Raw genomic sequence first — 19,298 nt, 5'->3', positions numbered from 1 at the left:
TGATTGTGATATGATTGAAACAATCGTGAATTGTGAATGCATCGAAAATTTTCCAATTTGCCACTCGCGCCAAACGCTCAGACCCCCCAGACCCCTCAGACCCCTCAGACCCCTCAGACCCCTCAGACCCTTCCGACCCTTCAGACCCTCGGACCCTGTCTGCACCATTGTGCCTCGAAATCTTGCAGTCGCCAAATCATGAGTCTGCTTCCGTTCTCCGACGTGACAGGTAGACTGCCGTCCGGAGCTTTCCCCGGCTTGTAGCCGTTTTGCTCGCTTTGGCAAAGCAGCTGCGGTGTCTTGGCTCACCTGAACATGCGCATTCAACAAAAACCCGTTCACGGTGGCAAGGTTGGGCGCACGCACACCCTTTGCTCTTCGCGCTGTGACAACCGCGACTGCCGTCTGCCGTCTGCCGTCTGCTGCCTACAGTCACAGTATCTCGACAGCACCCGTGACTGGCCTCCGAGATATTCGCGATTATCAACACCACACTCGACTTGGCTCTCCTTCCGTCTTCCCCACCATCAACTCATCTCGCACACACATCTGGTCTCCATTCAGACCTTTTCACGCCAATTCAGTGGTCTCTATTCAGACCCTTTCTACGTCCATTGACAGCGTCGACCCTTCTCGACAACTTTGCCGTTGTACGTTGCGTACACCCCAGTGTCATCATTGCTCATCCGCACACCTGGTTCTGATGATCGTAAAGTCATAGCTTGCCTCGATACGTCATCAACACAGCGCCAACTAGCGGTCTTTTAGAAATAGAGGACAACCTTCATCCGCCTTTACTACTTCTAATCCGCGCTCAGCTCACTACGCTTCTTTTTAGACATTATCTCGACTGGACAAGCCGCCTCCTTTCAGGCAGATTTCGCTTTCACCTGGCTCCTTTTGCCTCCTGATTGCGTCTTTTTTATTGCACCATTCTGCAACGCACCAATTCAGCCAGCTCCTTTTGCTCACTCTTGGCATTGCCGTATCGCCTCGAACACCAAGACACCATATCGTCATCCTCGCTTGCAAGATCAATAAATGCCGTCCGTTCCTGCCATGCACTCAAACTGGTCTGACATCAATCCTCTGGATCTTGTCGACACCGACAAGATGATGAACTCGCTTTTCAACACCCCTGCCGATAACACCAACACTTGCAGCGTTACCAATAACAACAATGGTGACGACACAATGGATCCCGGAGCTTTTGCTGCTGCCTGGCCTGACACAGTCTCACGATCGCTTAGCGGCTCTGATGCTTCCAACTACACCTGCTCACCCTCGGGGCTTCTTGGTGTATCGCCCAGCGTTTCGAGCCAGTACCATACCGATTTCTTTACAAAGTCGAGCAATGCTTGGCCCCCTCCTTTGAACTTCGCTGCCAACATCCCTTCATCCGCCGAGCATTTCGATAGCACGTACGCGATGCTGTCCGATTCAATGCTTCCGAGTTTGTCACATGCAAGTATCCAAACTCCATCCGATGCTGGAAGCTTGCGGGGCGATGTATTTCACCCTTTCGGAGCCATTCCTGATAGCTCCATGCGCGTCAACGACATGATGGAAATTATCGATGCTGCAGCCAAGAATGTTGGTGCCACTCCCCAGCTTAGTCCCGCTAGCTTTGTTTCGCAGCCTTCGCCTCTACTCCCTAACACTACCCTCACTGGTTACCACACCAACATTGCCTCGGGTCATGCTGCTCATCTCGCCGATCTCGTCAAGGACAGCAACATTCTGAATGCGGGCCACTCGGGCCCACGTTCGCTTGCCTCTAGCCTCAGTCGCTCGGTTCTCAGCGCTGATGCCATTGGCCGACCCGATGCATCCGCGCATATCGCTGCTCGCACTCACAACAACGGTCTCACCATCCAGCAACGACGCCGTCTCAGCCTCATGGCCAGGTCTCCGCCAAGTATATATGCAACAAGCATGGGGTCGGAGCACCCACCGCCCTCTCCCATCAAGAACCGTCGACGTCTGAACTCGGCTCCGGATCCTTCGTTGCCACACCTAGACTCTTCGCCCGAAGTGCCCAAAACGCCGCTTACGCCCAATCATCGTCGACCTCACCGCGGCTCCATCAGCGGTGTCGATGAATTGGCTTTCCAAGACGCTAACATGCCTGCCTCTATTGATGATGCGGATTCCTGGATGGATGCTGTCATTGCGCACTCGCATGATCTTGTCTTTGTGCTCTCGCTCAAGGGCACTGTCCTCTACATTTCGCCCTCAGTTAAACGTATTCTGGGTTTCCACCCCGAAGAAATCATTGGCCGACCTCTTGTCGACTTTTGCCACCCTGCCGACATTGGTCCCTTTTCGCGCGAACTCAAGGAAGCCATTACCTTGCCATCGGGCGATGAGCAAGACCCTGACGCATACAACTCGACCGCTGTCAAGGCTCATCGTCGCGTTGACCTCATCATGCGCATGTCATGCAAGAACGGTACCTTTAGCCTGATCGAGACCACCGGTCGTGTGTCGGTGGATCCTCCCAAGCATCGCAAAGTCGTCGTTTGCTCCGGCCGTCCTCACCCTGTTCCCATGCTGCCGTGGACCGACGTACGTCAGGACCTCTTGACCACCGAGCTATCGGCCTGGCTCAAGATTTCTCACAACGGCATCTTTCTGGGCTCCACGGGTCCCATTCAGAAGATCTTGGGCATAGAGGATATCAACCTGCTCGGCCGCCACGTTCGCGACTTGCCGATGGTCACAAGTTCGTCGGACCTCTTGGACGCTCTGCGCAGTGGTCGATGCATCTCTGTGCAGGATCACTACGAAAGTAGCGCTTCGGGCCAGAACGCTCCGGTCAAGCTGACTGTCTACCCGTGGACGTCCAACGGTCGATCGAATTCGGTGTCGTTTGTTCACGTTCAGCAGAGACCCGGGGCTGTGAGCGCAACTGATTGCGCACAAAATAGTCCTTCGCCATCTTCAAGCGTTCCTACCAAGCGCAAGGAATTTGGGCGTAGGGAGGCGCAGTACACGTCATCGCAACAACTGCACCGTCAAGAGCAGCAGACGGGGAGCGGCTCGCTCACTGGATCGGCGACGCAGGCTAACGGTACGTCTGTGCCTGTGATGACGGCCAACGATGCGGCCAATACGGTGTTTTCCGAGCTCACGGGCTTTCACAGTGGATCGTGGCTCATTGAAATGCAAAGGCTGCACAACACTAACCGCAAGCTCCGTCACGAGCTCTCGGCATTGACGCGACAATCCTCGCAGGGCGTTTCGGTCGAAGCCATGCCACAGGTCTCCGCCTGCTTCTAGTCGGCTGCACACGGTGTTGGTGTGGATTGCACACCTTTGTCTGCTGTCTTTCTTGTATCTATCGTTTGTCTCTGGGTTGTACAGGTTGTACAGTATCTATTGCTCACACAGTCTGTCTTTTTTCACGTTTGTGCGTGGGATGGATTAGATGCTTTGTATAGTAGTCGGTTGGGGTTGGCATACATGGTTCAAGACGAAGGAATGTGGGTTGTGTGAGGAGATGCAGGGGAGGGAGGGAGCGAGGATATTAGAGGCCGTCGTCCCAGACGCCTCTGGGGGCATGATTTTCAGCGAATTGTGAGCGGAGGACGGCGAGGGAGCTTCGGTAATCGTCGTGGTTGATGTAGGCGCCACAGAGTCTTCGGTTACCGACGAAGGCGGATCGGCCATGGAGAACACGGTGGTTGTCGAAGATGAGTGCGGATCCGGGTTTGAGCTGGACCCAGTACTCACCTTCTGGATTGGTGAGGATCTGGTTCCACTTGCGGAGCGCGTCGTAGAAGCGCTCGACATCGTCGGCGTCAATGCGCAGTACGGAACGGTCATCGTTGTTGTAGCGCACCAGAACCAGTTCGCCGGTCGCATCGTCGTGTTGCAGGATCGGATATCCGCCCTCGAACAGAGGACGGATCATGGTGTTTTCATCTCCGGCAGAGTGCGTGCGGATGCGCACGCGCGAGAGCGTCTCGTACGCGTCTGGATGCACGTCTTTCAGCACAGCTGCTGCAAGGAACCCATCGACGAGCAGCGATTCACCGCCGCTTGGACCGCGTGTGGATGAGCTGGAAGACGTCGACGACGAGGCGGAGGCGCTACTACCCGCACTCGCGCCGCCGCCGCTGCTGCTGCTGTTGCTGTTGGTGGTGGTGGTGGAAGAGCCACTCGACTTGCTGGCAGTGTGGCTCAGCAGGTGGAACATCTGCAGACCAGCGGGGTCGGTAAAGTAGGTGGTATCGGTGTGTGCTTGCAGTGCGAGGTCGGTATAGGCTGTATCACCGTGCGCCAGGTCCGAGGTGAAGTCCCAAAAGCCGCCGTAGTGCGTTTCGCGGATGAAGGCAATTCGACGAATGAGCGCTTCCGTGTCGGTCGGAGTCGGTGGCACGCCAGTGACGAACGCGAAGCCGTACTGCGCGATCTTGGTGACCCACTTGAGCACGCCTTGTTCGGATTGCATGACTTCGTCGAACTTGACCGTCGGTGGTGCGGATCCAATCCCCTTTCCCCACAGAACTTTTTCAATGCGCTTGACGCCAGAATCGTCACTGGAAGCGGTGATAGGATCCGAGAGCACGGGCGAGTACGAGTTGCGCATCAGCCAACGCCATGGATACAGCGAAGTATGATGTCCCACTGCGCCCGAACCGGCAGCATTTGGATCTGCAGAATCCGACAAAGACGACGAAGAGGTAGTAGCAGCGTGCTCGGACGGCAATAGCGCCCACTGGACCACCAAACCTTCCGTGGTAGCTTCGGCAGAAATCGGCTGAGCATCGGGTGGGATCTCGAACGTGTTGAGCAGACGCTGTTTGGTGGTCGAGTGGTAGCACTGCGGGCATCGACAGTGATCTCGTAGCCAGATGTTGTGGAACTTGCTGGTAATACCGCTGGCCCAGGTGATGTAGACGGATCGAGACTTTACGTCTGTGGTGACGCCTGGCGTAGCTGGACCGCCATCAGAGTAGCTGTTCGACGCGGCGGTCGCAGAGGCCGAAGCGGAGGATGACGAGGCTGGTGCGGATCTAGCGGCAGCTTCTGCGCTCGTCACGCCCGAAGAACCGAGGTTGAGCGGCGAATGGATGTGCAAAGCGCGACTGGCGTAGCGAGCGCAAACGGAGATGCCGATTGGCATCACACGGTTCGAGCGGATCGCGGTGCCAATCGCGCGCGACGATCCGAGTTGTGTCGGACGAGCCGAACAGCTGCGTAATCCAATGTTAGGGAGTTGCCGATACATGGTGGCCTAGCGGATGTTGCGCTTTGGCTTGAGTGGTGTGGTGGTGCGCTCGCTCAAAGGAAGTGAATGGTGCTGACAGAAAGAATCACGAATAATGGTCTGCCAAAGTGGTTCCGGGCTGTGCACCAGGTGTGTTGCGCCTGAAAGGTGTCACTCACGACTTGTCTGGAAACGTGAATATAATAATCGCGAATAGAGAGCAGAGAGCAACATCCTCCGATCCTCCATTCACGATTCGCGATTTCGGTGCGTTTCGCGAGTCAGCTGCAAGTGGCGCACAAACTCGTGACTGGAGCTCCAAGCTCCACTTTTCCCACTTTTCGACCGCTGAGACCGGAAAGTTCGAAGACATTCACAATCACAATTCTTGAGTCACGCGAGTTACGGATCGCGATGTAAGATTCATGATTCAGGCCTCATGGTTGATACTTGGCGCATGGATCACCAAACGGCGTTGACGATAGACCAAGCTGACCAGACCATCACACGATGCGCTTTCGGGCCACCCGACAGTTACAGACGGGTGGCATCGAATAGAAGCAGCTTGGTCTCGAGCTGAGCATTCATCGTTCTCTGCTGGCTTAACTACGGTTCGAGTTGGGCGAGGTTCGCCAGAAGCACCTTTTTTTGCCCTGTAATAGTAACCGGTCGCCAATGTCCAATGTTCAAGATATACGGTCCATTCACAGCGAGCACAGATGGCAGGTCGATCAACTTGTCAACGTCTGCGATGTGGATCCTTTTCGAAATCAAGAACTTGACTTACGTTCTACATCCTTGAGCGCCGTCTTGGAATCTAAATTTGGGAACAAGGCCATCTGGTTGTGGGCATGTGGTATCACACGTGCTTTGTCGAGCGGCGTCGAGATGGCATTGTATACTTTCTGTCATGACAGACCGACGCGCGGGGCAAGACATCAGCGCACCGCACCATGATGCAGCTAGCGTTGGTAGAGGGTATCACGCTCACTTACCGCGCCTGGTTTCAGCGACCTGAGTTCCGCCTCGAGAACCTGCAAGGTGTGAAGCTGGCGATGGATTTCTTCATTCCTCCGTTCTGGTGTAACGTCTGCCATGCTGTTGTAGCGCTACAGCAAGTTGACCAAGTTTGAAGATGGTGTGAGAGATGAAAAAAAGAAACCAAAATCAAACAAAAACAAAAACTAAAGCTGAAGCTGAAGCAGACCACCTTGACCGACGGCATTATCTCATCGGCTTCTCTCATCTGACTTGACGGATGAAATCATCCAGAAGGACTCGTGTCGATGCTCGTGCTTGCATAGAGTACCGTCGCTTTGACCTGTGCGTACGATCGGTTCATATCGTCGCGAGCGAGCGGCGGCCACAAGAGATCGTGTAATGTAGTGGTTAGCATTCCAGATTTTGAAGCATGGCAAGCATCCAAGGAGTTCTGGCAACCTGGGTTCGAATCCCAGCATGATCACTTTTGGCACATCCACTGTTTGTCGAGCAACAAGGGAAACGCTTGTGATAGTGGTGGTGGGAGGAAAAAGTAGCTTGGTGTTCCTTTTGATATGAGGTTGCTGCAGCAGACTCATGACTCACAGACTCGAGAGTCAAATGCCAAAGCATTTTGCCAAAGCAAAGGCTTCGTAAGTTAATTCCACCGTGCACAAGCCAGACTCACAAGTCGTGAGTTTTGTGTGTGTGTGTTTTTTTTTGTTTTTAATAATCACGAATGTCAAAGCACCAAGTACTAATCATGAATACAGTACGTTCGTGGACTAAATAGTTGTTCGTGACTACAAGATGCACGATGACTGGCTGACATTTTGTTTTTTAAGTAGCGAACGGCGCAAAGGAATCTTGAGCGTTAGTGTGCGTGAGCCTGTACTCCACATTCGTGTCATCATAATCAGATGCGTGATGTCCGTGGATGACTGTGATCACTGTGGACGTGGACCCTGCTTCGGGTTGCGCATGCCATGCCTCGAGCAGAAATTCAAAAAAAAATCAAAAAATCTTGATTCCGGCGGAGCTTTGTGCTTGTACGAAGTTAAGATCAACACCTCGAAACATCTTAGTCACGAGTGGCTTCCATATCAACACAGCCGAACCATCGATACGCTTAGTTCACCGAGAATTCTGTTGAAGGGGGTTGCAATGGGCTGCTGTGAGCGGGGATGTGCTGTTGCTCCGCTCAAAGCACCAATGACCAACGGACCTATTCACAATTGGGTGAGCACTCGTGACTGTGTGACACCCCAAAAGTGGACGCCGTAAGCAATCACGAATCACGAATCACGAATCACGAATCATGAATCATGATGAATCATAAATTTGGTTGGCTTTCAAACACGCAAGTAGGGTTGGTTATATTAGTTAAATGCGGCTATTCGCAATCTGAATCCGTGAATCACGAATCTGTGAATCAGTGAATGCTGCTGATTCGTGAATCGTGGTTTGTGAGATTCCTTTCATCTCGATACACGTTCTTTGATGACAGATTGGTTGACGCTTGGGCCCTCGTACGAGTATCTTGTTTTCTTACTCTCCACCCTCTTCCTCCGCCACACACACATACACACATAAGCCTCCTCGTATAGCCATACAAGTCGCAAGGGCTGGAAACGTGAACTTCCATCTCTGATCGTCGACGTCGCCAACGCGCATTCTTATTCGCATCGGCTATCTCTACCCACATTCGTGATTGACATAGTAAAACCACCTTTCACCATGGCGAACGACGCGAATGCCTAGACAACCTCCAGCGTTTCACCCGCAGCTTAGCTCTCTCAACTCTCGCACGCTGCTCGCACGCAACCTTGCGCAGTGTAACGCACAGCATGTCGTCGACTCGGCAGATCTCGAGCACCGCTGCTCCTCCACACTTGTCCTCGAGAGCATGGACTTGGATGTGGGCCTTGCTGCTCGGGCTCTTCGTCACCGCCATCTTCTTCCGCTCGATCTTACCTCGTCTTCCCCGCATCCTATTTCGCGGCAAACTTCGCATCAAGAGAGCTGGTATCCGAGGCATTCGCGGTATCGAGTACCGCTCCAAGGGCTTCCATAATGATTCCGCTGCCTTCTCTAGGAACGAACACCAGCTCGAAATCAAAATCCACAGGGTCTACGCCTCGTTTCACCTCCCCTACTTTCTTCGCAAAGCAGATCAGTGTCCCAAGGCTGTACCGCGCACGAGCGGCTCCATCGTCACCGTGCACGTTCAGGGCGTTGGCATCCGTCTTCCTCGATCTCGCCACCATGTACAACAAAGCACCAGTTCACCCCAAAACACCTCCTCCACCGACAATCATGACCGTCAACCCAGCGACCATATCTCACCTGAGCAGCAGCAAGAACTCAGGCTTCAACAACTCATGAGCAGCCCGCCAACGTCACCTTCCCTCGATCCCAAGCGCTCATTGTCAAGCGCGTTCCAACCTGCCCCTTCTCACCCGCTCACCGCGGACCACCTCTCCTCTGCCCATGCCTCCGCCCAAGCACCCGGATCTACGTTTTACATTACCTGCCACCAAGCCGGTCTCATGTCGATTCATTCCGTCCTACGCCTAGCATCCTGGTTTCGTTGTTCCTTTGTGCCCACCATAAAAGGCTTGGTACTACGTGCCTTTCGAGCAGCCATCTTCATTCTCACTTCCAGTCTGCCCGCCCTCACCTCCCTCATCTCCATCGAAGTGGATCGCATCGAAGTCTACGTCCAGGAAGCAGAAGCGGTCGTCCGCATCGGTCGTGCCGGCCTTACTTTTTCCATGTCTTCCGATTCTCTTCCTTCTCGCTCAAGCTCAGCCAGCGCACCGCACCATGCTGACGATGCGCAGCGTGCTTTGTCCTACTTTAGAACGCCCACTTGGAGCAGCTTCTTCGATTTGATGCGTATAATGCCTACCAAGATGGGCTCAGGGGCCAGGGATGTTGCCAGCTATCTTGTTGCCGGCATGTCTCCCAGCACCGTGGCAACCCACTTGCGCATCGAAAGCATCGACCTTTTTCAAGCCACCTTTAAGCCCGAAAAGAAGTCCCAAGCCTCGTTGGATTCACAGTCACACCGAGAGAATGAGCCATTTTGTCCGAAACCGTCGTCACCCTTGCCCCCCAGAGACCGCTCAGATCGACGCTCAATATCGCCTGGCCAGTCCGATACCGAACTCGATGCAACAGCGGCCGCCTCCGACGACAGCCTCGACTGGCCTTCCCATCTCTCCCGCCCAAAACGTGCGCCAAGCAGTCGTGCCTCTCGCTTGTCCAGGATGCCTTCCAACTCCTTGCGAGGCTTTGCTGATCGCTGGGCAGACTGGGCGCTGGAGCCCTTGGTCGAATCGGACTTCCACGCCGATTCCGGCTGGACTCGACAGCACTTCGACCAAGGCGTATCGCCGCAACAGCTTCAAACTATCCCAGCTGCCGCCAGAATCGCGTCCGTCTCAGGAATCACCGAGCTGACCGCGAGCTTACTCGTAGGATCCAACTTGACCCTCGGTGGAGACCGCACCTTGGCAGCCAGACTCGCGCTCGGCAACATCGCCCTCGGCTTGGACGCAGCTCATCGCGTCATTTGCATCATCGAGGAGCGCCAAGCGCGCAGATCCGGATGGGCGCCTACCCAAAACGGCATTGCCAACAACCAGCGTTCGAAACTCTCCAAGCACCTTGTGCAGCATCGTCCTTCTGCTTCCGCTACAGCTTTGCGCATGGTCTCCTCCGTGGCGCTTTCTCTTCCGTCGCTCCGCATCACGTCCTCTTCGAACGCCCTTCTCGCCTCTGTTTCTGACTGTTCGGACGTGTTTACTCCGACACATGATTCACTGCCCTCAAGGGAGCTTGGTGTCTCTGTCACAGGCTTGAATCTCGAGCTCAGAGATAGCGATCCAAGAGACGACCTCCACCGTCGATGGCTCGGCACATGCGGCCTCCCTACGAAATCGACAGCAAACAGACGCAACCGAAACAGATCACAGGGTGATTCAGCGGCATCGCCACTTCGAAAGCATCGCAAAAACTTGCCGCACGGTGCCCACGCGGTCGAGCACCGACGCACCTTCTTGACAGACTTCAATCTTGCCAGCTTTGACGTTCGTTGCGGTCCGCACGGCCGAGGCTGCGGTTCTCAATTGCTCTCTGTTGGCGACCTCTCCATTGTAGCAAGGTCTTCCTGGACACCGTTCGGTCTCTTCGCCGCTTGCCCCGAGGTGGCCCGCCTGCTTTTCCAGAACGACCCGAACGAACACGTCGTAGCAATCGAGGCCGTCATCGGTGCTGTTGAAAGCGACGTCTCCCTGAATGATTTGACCGCGCTCATCCCTATCGCCGCCGAGTTCAGCCGCAGAAGGCAAGTAAAGCGTGTACGAATCGGTATCGACAAGCCCCCGCGCCCCAAAACAGATCTTGAGCAGCTTCGACGCGTTCCTAGGATCGCCGCAGGTGTTCATATTGAGCGCATCTCGCTCTTATTGGACGCAAGCCCAAGCGGCATTGATCGGCGCTCGGAACATCAGTGCTCCAGAAAGCTCACCCTCGCCGTGCCGAATGCCGATTTCGTCTTCTTCGGCGAGTATGCAGACGAGTACGTCAAGCGACCCGCAGCCGAAAAGCGAGCTGCTTACAAGGCGCTCGCAAGCGACAGCCTCAAATGGCCAATTAGCGGCATTGAGCGGTCTCAATCGGCTCGAAATCTCCAAGCCCAGCAAAGAAATGGCGCAGACCGCTCCAACAACCCAACAACGGGATCAACGCGTGTCGAAGCTGGAGCAACGTCGGCACATCCATCAAGCTATCCAACTGAACGCTACAACGAGACGGGTCTCACGATAAATGAGACAATACAGCGCATGAAGGAAATGCAGCAGCATGCCGAGACAAGCGAAAAGCGACCGTCCATGACAGGGCGTCGTTCTTCAATTCGCGATACGATGGCAAAGACCGGCAAAATTAGGACTCCCGGTTACAGTCAAAGATCGTCTTTGGCAGCCGAATCCCGCTTTAGCCTTCGATATCAATTCGAAGTGTCGATGCATGTCGATGCGGTCGAGTCCTTCCTTTCCCTGAGCGCCGACCCGAAGGCCATGTCAGGATCGTCAGATACACCGACATCCCAGGACAAGCCAGTGTTCGAATCCTCACAGCACCATCTTCTTGCATTGCACAGCTTTGAGGTGCTCGGCTCTGGTCGGATTCCGGGCAACGCAAAGCCAGAAGCTTCTTCTCTATGCAGCGAAGTTACCACCTTGTCTGCGCCAGACACTGTGGCCGAGTTTAGAGCTAACATCGAGGACATTGACATTGAAGCTTGGCAAATGCGTGCGCTTGACGCCTATGCCGATATTGCTGCTGCCATTTTGGAAGCCAGGAAAACGGTGCAGAATCCCACCGAGCGGAACAAAGCGGACGATTCCGCATCTGCAAGCGCTACTGCAAAGACAGATACCGCACCAAAGCCACTGGTGGAGCGTCTGCCTGCAGGCTTAGCTGTTTACCTGTCCATTGGCCGTACAGTTGCCCATCTCGGCGGTCCAGATCGCAGAATCAAGGACCAAGTGGCTCGCGGAGTCGGCTTTGAGGCCCAGCGCATCGTTCTAGAGTATGCAGGCGTGGCTGATACCAAGACCAATGCCGTGCCTCAAAGAGCAAACTGGGGCTCACGCACCGCTTTGGAACTTTCCGAGGATTTGCACCTGCAGGCCCTTTCACTCACAAACAGGCATAAACGTGTCGCTTTGGCGCGTGTTGTCTTGCATGAAGCAGGTATCTTCCCGATCCTCGATGCAGCACTTGCCACTCAACAGCACATTGATGGCACCGCGTCACCGAGCTTCGCTAGGGCAAAAGCACATCAAGAAGAGGTATGCCCAAAAGAACCAAACCAGAAAGCGACTTCGGGTCGTCCAGCCACTTCTTTGCTTGCCGACGGCGTGTGGGCTTTCGGAAAAGGTGGCCCACGGGTCCACTCGAGCAGGCAGCAACGTCCTAGTGTCTTGCAGCAGGACCGCAGCAATTTCGTCTGTTTCATGCCATATGCCGCCTTCAAAACCGTGGTGAGGCCTCCTCAAACCAAGAACAAGGCCGGGCTTACTGGCTCAAGCGAAGACGAGGTTTTCATCACCACCGAGGACACCAATCGTATCGCTTTTAACATTGACATTCTCCACACGTACTGCTTCCTCCTGGCGTTTGCCACCTTCAAGCACCTAGCCGCTCGAGCTAAGCGTCATCTGCGTCCTGCTTCCAACCCCGAATCAGCTTCGGCAACGACATCGCAAGAGCAAGCTGCATCGAATCAAACACATCTCAAGCCGAGTGTCTCCTGTCGAATCGATATCAAAGAGGTACACACGTTCATTACCCTGCCCCGATCGACGCGCATCTTTATGCGAATTCGTAGGCTGGAAGTGCGCCAAAACGCACGAGACGGATTATCAGTGTCCATCGAGACCGTCATGGGTGCGGTAGAAAGTCCCAAGCGTATCCATGGCAATGTTTGGGAAGAAGCAGTGCGTCTTCGCGACTGGCGATTCACATTGCCTCCAAAGCTGCCTGACGAGACGCCTAAAATTACCGTCAGCGGAGATGCAGCTCTCATCCGCATTCCATTTGGATATGTCGTCTTCCCAATCATCGACAATACCACCGTAGCGATCAAAGCTACAAAACAGCTTCTCTACCAGTTCCTCAATGACAAGGACGATTCCATCATCACGCCCGAGCCGGAGGATCCAAAGCTGCTTCCCAATATTAACTTCCAGCTGCGTGTTTTGACTTTGGAGGCAGAGGATGATCCGTTTGAGACCAAACTCAATCTGATATGGCGCGCGGGTCTAGCGGAGAACATGGCTCGAGAGGAGAGAGAAACCGCTTTTGCTGCCAAAGCGGAAGCTATTGCTGCCTTCAAGATGCCCGACAGCTCGACCTTTTTCCGCTCCAGCTCAGATGACGCTAGCCTGGAATCCTCCAACTCCTCAATTCGAAGCGGCTTGCTGGATGATGGGTACTCATCTTTTACCTCACATGATGCTCGCTCAACCAGATCCAAGCAGGCGCACGTCAGCTATGAACAGGCGAGGATCGCGCTGGACGCCTTCAACTCATCCAGCTGGGTACGCCGGTACATCAATGCGCAGTCAGAGCAATCAAGACGTCAAGAGACAGTGTTGAAGAGTATCTATGGTCGCTTCTCGGCGTCTAAAAGCCTCGATGACCTTCCAATCAAGGTACTACCCGTAGGCAAGGCGGTTCCTCTGTTCCGCTCGACTATGCATCGAGTCGCACTGCAGATAGGTCAAGCGCATGTGCCCGTCGGTCAGCTTCGCGATTTCATCCATGATTTGGGTGCTGGCGTCCCGAAAGAGACTCCCTACTCGCTTATCGTGCCCTTGCACATCAAGTGGGAGTTGGAAGAGTGGCGTGTCGTTCTGCGCGATTATCCGATGCCCTTGCTGCACATTCCGCCAACGCATCGTCCTGAGAGCGATGCCCGCAAGGCATGGTGCTTCGAAGGCGATATCGTGCTTGCGGAGCAGCTGGGAGGACCCGAATCCATCCGACACGTGCCGGTGGTCATCGTGCCAGCAGCGACAGGACGTCTGGACGCAGTCGAGTACGGCATCATTGTCCCAAAAGTGGCCATGTCGGTCAAGATTTATGGTACACCCACCGTGAAGCTGCATACACCATACCCTACTCGATTGGTCTGGGGCCAGTCAATTCAACCCACCATCCAAGACGTGATGCGCGTCATCGATAGCATCACGCCTCCTCCGCACGACCCTTCACCCAAACTCGGTTTCTGGGACAAGTTGCCTCTCATCCTTCATGGGCACGTCAACATGAAGTTCGAGGACGAAGGCGGTTTCAACGTGCACCTCAAGGGTAGCCGCAATCCGTACACTATCGAAGGCAACGGTGCGGGCTGGGTCAAGTCTTGGAAGGGTGGCGTCGAGATTCGCATCGGTTACGATAATCCAGAGAAGGAGATTTTCCAGATCATCAGTCACGAGTACGTACTCGCTATTCCAGACCTGTACGACTATGTCGACCATGCAGCTACCGGTATTTTGGGCGGAAGCGACCCCCAGCAAGGTCGTTGGCACCAATCACGAGATGTCGACGGTGAGGGGAGCTACCACGACTCGTACGATCGGAAGTCGGCGGATGCTTCCTTCACCTCTAGCATGTATCGATACATGAGGGACCCGACTTTCCGCAAAATTGTCATCAAACTGACTAACGGTGTGCGTTGGGGCGCTGGCCTGCATGGGGAACGCACTTGCGATGAGGAAACATGCCCTCGTCGTCCTAGTTGTCGCGGCGAACCTTTCTATCGCGAATGCCGCAACTTTGTCCGTGTCGACCATTGGAAAGTAGTTCCCAAGACGCGAGAGTACTTTGATTCGATTCCGGAGAGCGAGCGACGCGACTCATTCCGTGGATGGAGATCGCACCATCTCCATTTTGCCATCTCTGTCTTCTCGCCTAAAACCGGCATCTCCGGCTATGCTTGCAGCGCGAACAATGAGCATCGCGAGGCGCTCAACAACTTCTACTTTTCGCCGCTAGCCTGGCAACATTTCTGGGTTTGGATGCGGCTCTTCAACGGTGCCATGAGTCTACCAATTCGTACGGGCAAGCTGTTCCCAGAAAGCCCTCCTCCATCACCCAAGTTTGGTCGATTCTTGGGCACGATCAAGTATAGGATCGACCTTGCCCCGCTATTCATCGCCCATCAGTACAGGCAGTTCAACAAGGTGGACTGGGCCAGAGGTTTACGGACGCATGTCGGAATCAAGGCTCGCATAGATTCGTTCACGCTCGACATGCATCAACGTCAACAAGAGACGGTCAAAGATCGACCCGAGCTGGGTGCGCCCCGCGTTGTCTTCCACAAGCCCTTCTATGAGGCGGAGGTCAAGTGCGATGCGATTGATCTGAAGACTATTGCAGCTCGGATGCGCGAAAATACGGGCGTTGTCGGCACCACAGAGGACCAGGAGATTGGAGAAAACATGCTTGACGACCTCTTTGCAGCAGACATGGAAATTTCAGACGAAGACCTGGTTTGGATCGACATGAACGACTTTATCGAGCTTGAGGCCGAGGCTATCAAGGATCCTTCGCCGAAAATTCGCATGTATCCTGCTATGGTATGCCCTCATTTCAACTACTATCGAAAGGTCGACTCGCAGCGAGAACGTCAAGCCCACGAAAAGGATCGCGCTAGGGGGGGCAAGGATAACAGCGGCTCGGGAAGCGACATCGAGGATCTGATTAGCAGACTAGAGCGGAGCAAGTTTGGCAACGAAGATACTCACGTCTGTATGGTGGGCCACAACGATAAACCATATAGTGTTCAGCGTAAGCTTGCACAGGAGAGGCTGCACACCATCCGTCGTGATATTGATCACATCCTGAACGCGAGCGACAACAGGAGTTATGAACCGGAAGCCACTTTGGAGCATTCTGACGACCATCACGATCAATTGAACGACCTCCACAGTCGCGAGCGGACCCTGAGCGGGTTCATCGCTCATCTTGGCCGGCTTCAGGAGAACCAAGAACGCGTTGAGCGTGCCAAAGCAGAAGGTCACCCTGCGCCCAAGTCGTCTACGTCGACCGATCGCAACTTTTCGCTCAACGCTGTTGACCTCGCATCGCTATATCACGACTTGGGTACGTTCGACAATCGCTATGTCGCCCACAATCCTACGCTTTTCTTCAGCAACGTCACCCGTACGCTTTTACTCAAATATTACTACAACTCGCGATTGCGACGAGGGTACGCCCATCACATGACAGCAACTGCGGTGAAGTACATCAGAGATTTGCTCAAAAAGAAAGACAAAGGCGACCGGAGCTCGACCAACAGTCGGCAGAAACACGCCAGCCACACCGACCGCTTACCGCAGCAGGGAAGCCCCAGCTCAGAAGAGGCCAATGGCTCGGACATTCTGCACGAGATGCTCGAGGATACGATCAACCACATGACCGGCAAAAACGGACACAGCAAATCTGGTATGGGCAGTCGGCACGAGGAGAATGACAGTGCCAGCGATGACGGCGATATGCAGCCTACAGACGGCATCTCTGACGATTTCAAGGTGGCCAAGAGCAATGTCTGCCTCCTTCTCAAGCCGCAGGTGGTGTTAAAGAGCGACATAGATGACAATTCCACGGTCATCGTGACAGCCCTTCGCACGCGGCTTCACAACTTTACGGTCCAAGACGAGAGTTGCGCCGAGGATTCTGTCAACGCCATTGTACTGCGTCGGAATTGCTTTGTGCTTGACAACCTGCAGTGTTACCACCCCAATGCTCGAGCTCAGAGTCAGGTGAAAAGGCAAGGATTCGTTTCTCTTCCTCTCGAGGCTTTGGTCGATATGCACGGTCACGCGCGCGACTTTGAAAGAATCGTGCCGCATACAAATGCCACCTTGTACTACGACAAATTCAATAAGCTGCGTCTGTCGGATTCATCGCGGTCGGTTTCCACATTCCGACGGGATGGTAAGCCAGTGCAGGATCATCTGCATCACCACATGGACTTTATCTTGCTCGATTGCCCACGCTTCTCTGTATCGGCCAACGGCGAGCACTTTGCGGCGTTGTACAATGTGGTGACGGACCTGATCCTATATCGAGACCCAGCGCATCGCGACCATGCCAAGAGGCTTGAAGAGATGATGTTCAGCTACGACTTTACCGATGTCTCTGGCCTGGCTGACATCGTCACGGCACTCCAATTCAGGATTCGTGACGCTCGGTCTCTGGCGGAACAGTATCAGGCAGTGTCGCATCGACTCAACGAGCGCGGTAGGGCGGATTTTGTCACATTGCTTGGCGAAACGGTAGAGCTGGTGGAGGAACTCAACCTAATCATGGACGCAATCACGACCTCGCAGGACAGCAAGGGAGGCGCTGATCGCGAGAAGAAGTCGGCAGTGCGCTTCATGGCACAGGCCCAAGAGGTGGCGTGGAACATGATTGGCGATGAGGCAGGACAGTTGGTCGCCAAACTGGCTCTGCGAGGCATCAGCTTCTCATGGCTCAATAAGGCCGACAATTCAGCAGCCAATACGCTGTCGATCCAAGACTTGCAGGCACTCAATGTGCATCCCAATGCGCTTTTTGCCGAGATCATCACCAAGCACACGCGAGCTCAGGATCATCCCATGGCCAAAGAGGGTCGATTCCTGGACGCCATGTGGAGTGTGTTGCCACCAGTGGGTGGAATTTCGATTGTTGACATGTTCGAGTTCAATCTGCATCCCGTCAAAATCCAGATCGAGCTGCTTGTTGGTCGAAAGATCATGGACTACATTTTCGGCACCAAGCGAGAGCGTGACCGACAGGAAGAGGAGCAGAAGCGTCTCGAGAACGATGCGAATGGTTCTAGCACGGTCAAGGCAAAGAAAAAGTCACCATTTGCTCGTTTGCTCGGCAGTCGCAAGCAGGCTGCACCCAGTACTGGCTCGGTGGACACGTCGCAAATGCCCAGTCCGAGTGCGAGCACGCAGAATTTGGCCAGCTCACACGCGCCTTCTCATAGTGCATCCACCAGCGACCTACTTTCTGTCAGGCGTCCGTCGTCGGAAGAGTCCAGAGAGGACAGCAGCGAGGGCGTCATAGACCGTGCTTCGTCCAGAGCTATGGCTTTGAACTCTGCGACGGCAAAAAGCTCGACCAAGTCTCGGCCTGGTACGCCTAGCAGTGGCAAGGACAAGGACAACGCGAGTGAAAGCCTGCGCCCGGGTGATCAATTTGCCATCGCGCAACGCAACGCCGCCGAAATGCGATCGCGAGCTTCTGCTTACCGCACTTTTGTGTATGTCAAGATATCGGAAACCATCTTTTGTCTCTCGTACAAGGGTGAAAAGAAAAAGTCGATTACGGATCTCTACGACCTTGTCTTCCGCACACCCAACTTCGAGTACCACAACAGCACGTTTGGCTACGTGGATCTGGCCGAGAATTTTAAAAAGGACGTCTTCAAAGCGGCATGGAACCAAAAGTCGACGCTGTTACGGGATATTATCACGCATCGACCGAATCGCAAACGCAATGCGATCGAGAGCATTCGCGCCATACGGCAAGCTTCGCGTGCCAGAGAGTCGTTGGCTCCGCTCGATATCTCGGTCCAGCCGCCGACGCCTGCGAACCGATCTTCGTTTGATGGCAGTAGTCATTTGGCTGAATCGCCGACAGACACATTTAGCTTTCGTGGCGACGAACGGTATGGCGACCGCCGTGATGGACGTGATTATGACGATCACGGCCACGACTACGACGACAATGAAGACGTAGGCAACGTAGGCGACGATGCTGAAGAGGAGGACGATGTAAGCGTGGGTGACTATGAAAGGGGCGGAGCTACCGATCGGAGCGAAGACGAACAGCACACGCACAGTCGAAGCCGCAACAGCACAAGCCAGACGCTGGCAGGTCAGATTCGGGATGCGTGGGGTCGAAGTAACGCCATCAACAACGATGACGTCTCGATCAGCTCGGATGCATCGCGAAACTCGACCGGCGAGGTGGACGAGATGGTGAGCCCACAACTTACGCCGAAGCGCGAAGTCTCGACGGATCGCGAGTTTGGACGTCGCTTTCCCACAATTGGTCGTTCGCAACATAGCAATGATTCGCCCTCGACGGAACGCGGCGATGCGACAACGCTGGGATCTACCAACTCGGCATCGTCGTCGCCGTTTCTGCACCTGCCAACGCGTCGGGGCAGCGCATCGTCTCATTCTCGCTCGGTTTCGAGCTTCAAGCTGAACAAACTCATCCCCAAGTCGTTCAGGCCAAGAGCTAGCTCGTCGACGCACGGCGGTGCTGCTAGTGTTTCAAGTGAGATGAGGAGAAACAGTCACAGCACGGGCGATCACGGCCACGCATCTAGTCCATTGAACGATCAGCCGCCACCAGGCGATGCGGACGTCAACGCCACAGTCATGTCGCCTGCAAGATCGTTGGTGCGGCTGCGAGGTGGACCTAGACCATCATTCGGAACGCGCTCCACTGCATCAGCCGACGATGATCAGGCTCGTGTAGATAATTCAGAATCGTGAATCCACATTCCCCCCCCCCCCCC

The 19,298-nt window shown here is 54.5% G+C and overlaps 4 protein-coding genes and 1 non-coding gene across 5 annotated transcripts; 3 read left to right on the top strand and 2 right to left on the bottom strand.

Annotated features, from left to right (window-relative positions):
- Window positions 1–1,041: 1,041 nt before the first annotated feature.
- Window positions 1,042–3,282, top strand: UMAG_02052 (uncharacterized protein; the record flags this gene model as incomplete). Its single annotated transcript, XM_011390132.1, has 1 exon — window positions 1,042–3,282. The coding sequence occupies one exon, from the start codon at window positions 1,042–1,044 to the stop codon at window positions 3,280–3,282; it is 2,241 nt and encodes a 746-aa protein (XP_011388434.1).
- Window positions 3,283–3,529: 247 nt separating this feature from the next.
- On the bottom strand, window positions 3,530–5,236 carry UMAG_11458 (uncharacterized protein; the record flags this gene model as incomplete). Its single annotated transcript, XM_011390559.1, has 1 exon — window positions 3,530–5,236. The coding sequence occupies one exon, from the start codon at window positions 5,234–5,236 to the stop codon at window positions 3,530–3,532; it is 1,707 nt and encodes a 568-aa protein (XP_011388861.1).
- A 585-nt stretch (window positions 5,237–5,821) lies between these two features.
- On the bottom strand, window positions 5,822–6,312 carry UMAG_12179 (uncharacterized protein; the record flags this gene model as incomplete). The annotated part of the gene is made up of 3 exons (XM_011390607.1): window positions 5,822–5,868; window positions 6,003–6,120; window positions 6,211–6,312. The coding sequence occupies 3 exons, from the start codon at window positions 6,310–6,312 to the stop codon at window positions 5,822–5,824; spliced, it is 267 nt and encodes an 88-aa protein (XP_011388909.1).
- Window positions 6,313–6,586: 274 nt separating this feature from the next.
- Window positions 6,587–6,680, top strand: UMAG_16037. The gene is made up of 2 exons: window positions 6,587–6,623; window positions 6,646–6,680. It is a non-coding gene; the product is annotated as a tRNA-Gln (tRNA).
- Window positions 6,681–8,043: 1,363 nt separating this feature from the next.
- UMAG_02050 (uncharacterized protein) lies at window positions 8,044–19,275 on the top strand (the record flags this gene model as incomplete). The annotated part of the gene is made up of 1 exon (XM_011390131.1): window positions 8,044–19,275. One exon carries the CDS (start codon window positions 8,044–8,046, stop codon window positions 19,273–19,275), a length of 11,232 nt encoding a protein of 3,743 aa, XP_011388433.1.
- Window positions 19,276–19,298: the final 23 nt, after the last annotated feature.

Source organism: Mycosarcoma maydis, chromosome 5, assembly GCF_000328475.2.
Source record: "Mycosarcoma maydis chromosome 5, whole genome shotgun sequence".
Taxonomy (NCBI): domain Eukaryota; kingdom Fungi; phylum Basidiomycota; class Ustilaginomycetes; order Ustilaginales; genus Mycosarcoma; species Mycosarcoma maydis.
This window is presented reverse-complemented; position numbering and strand designations above follow the sequence as displayed.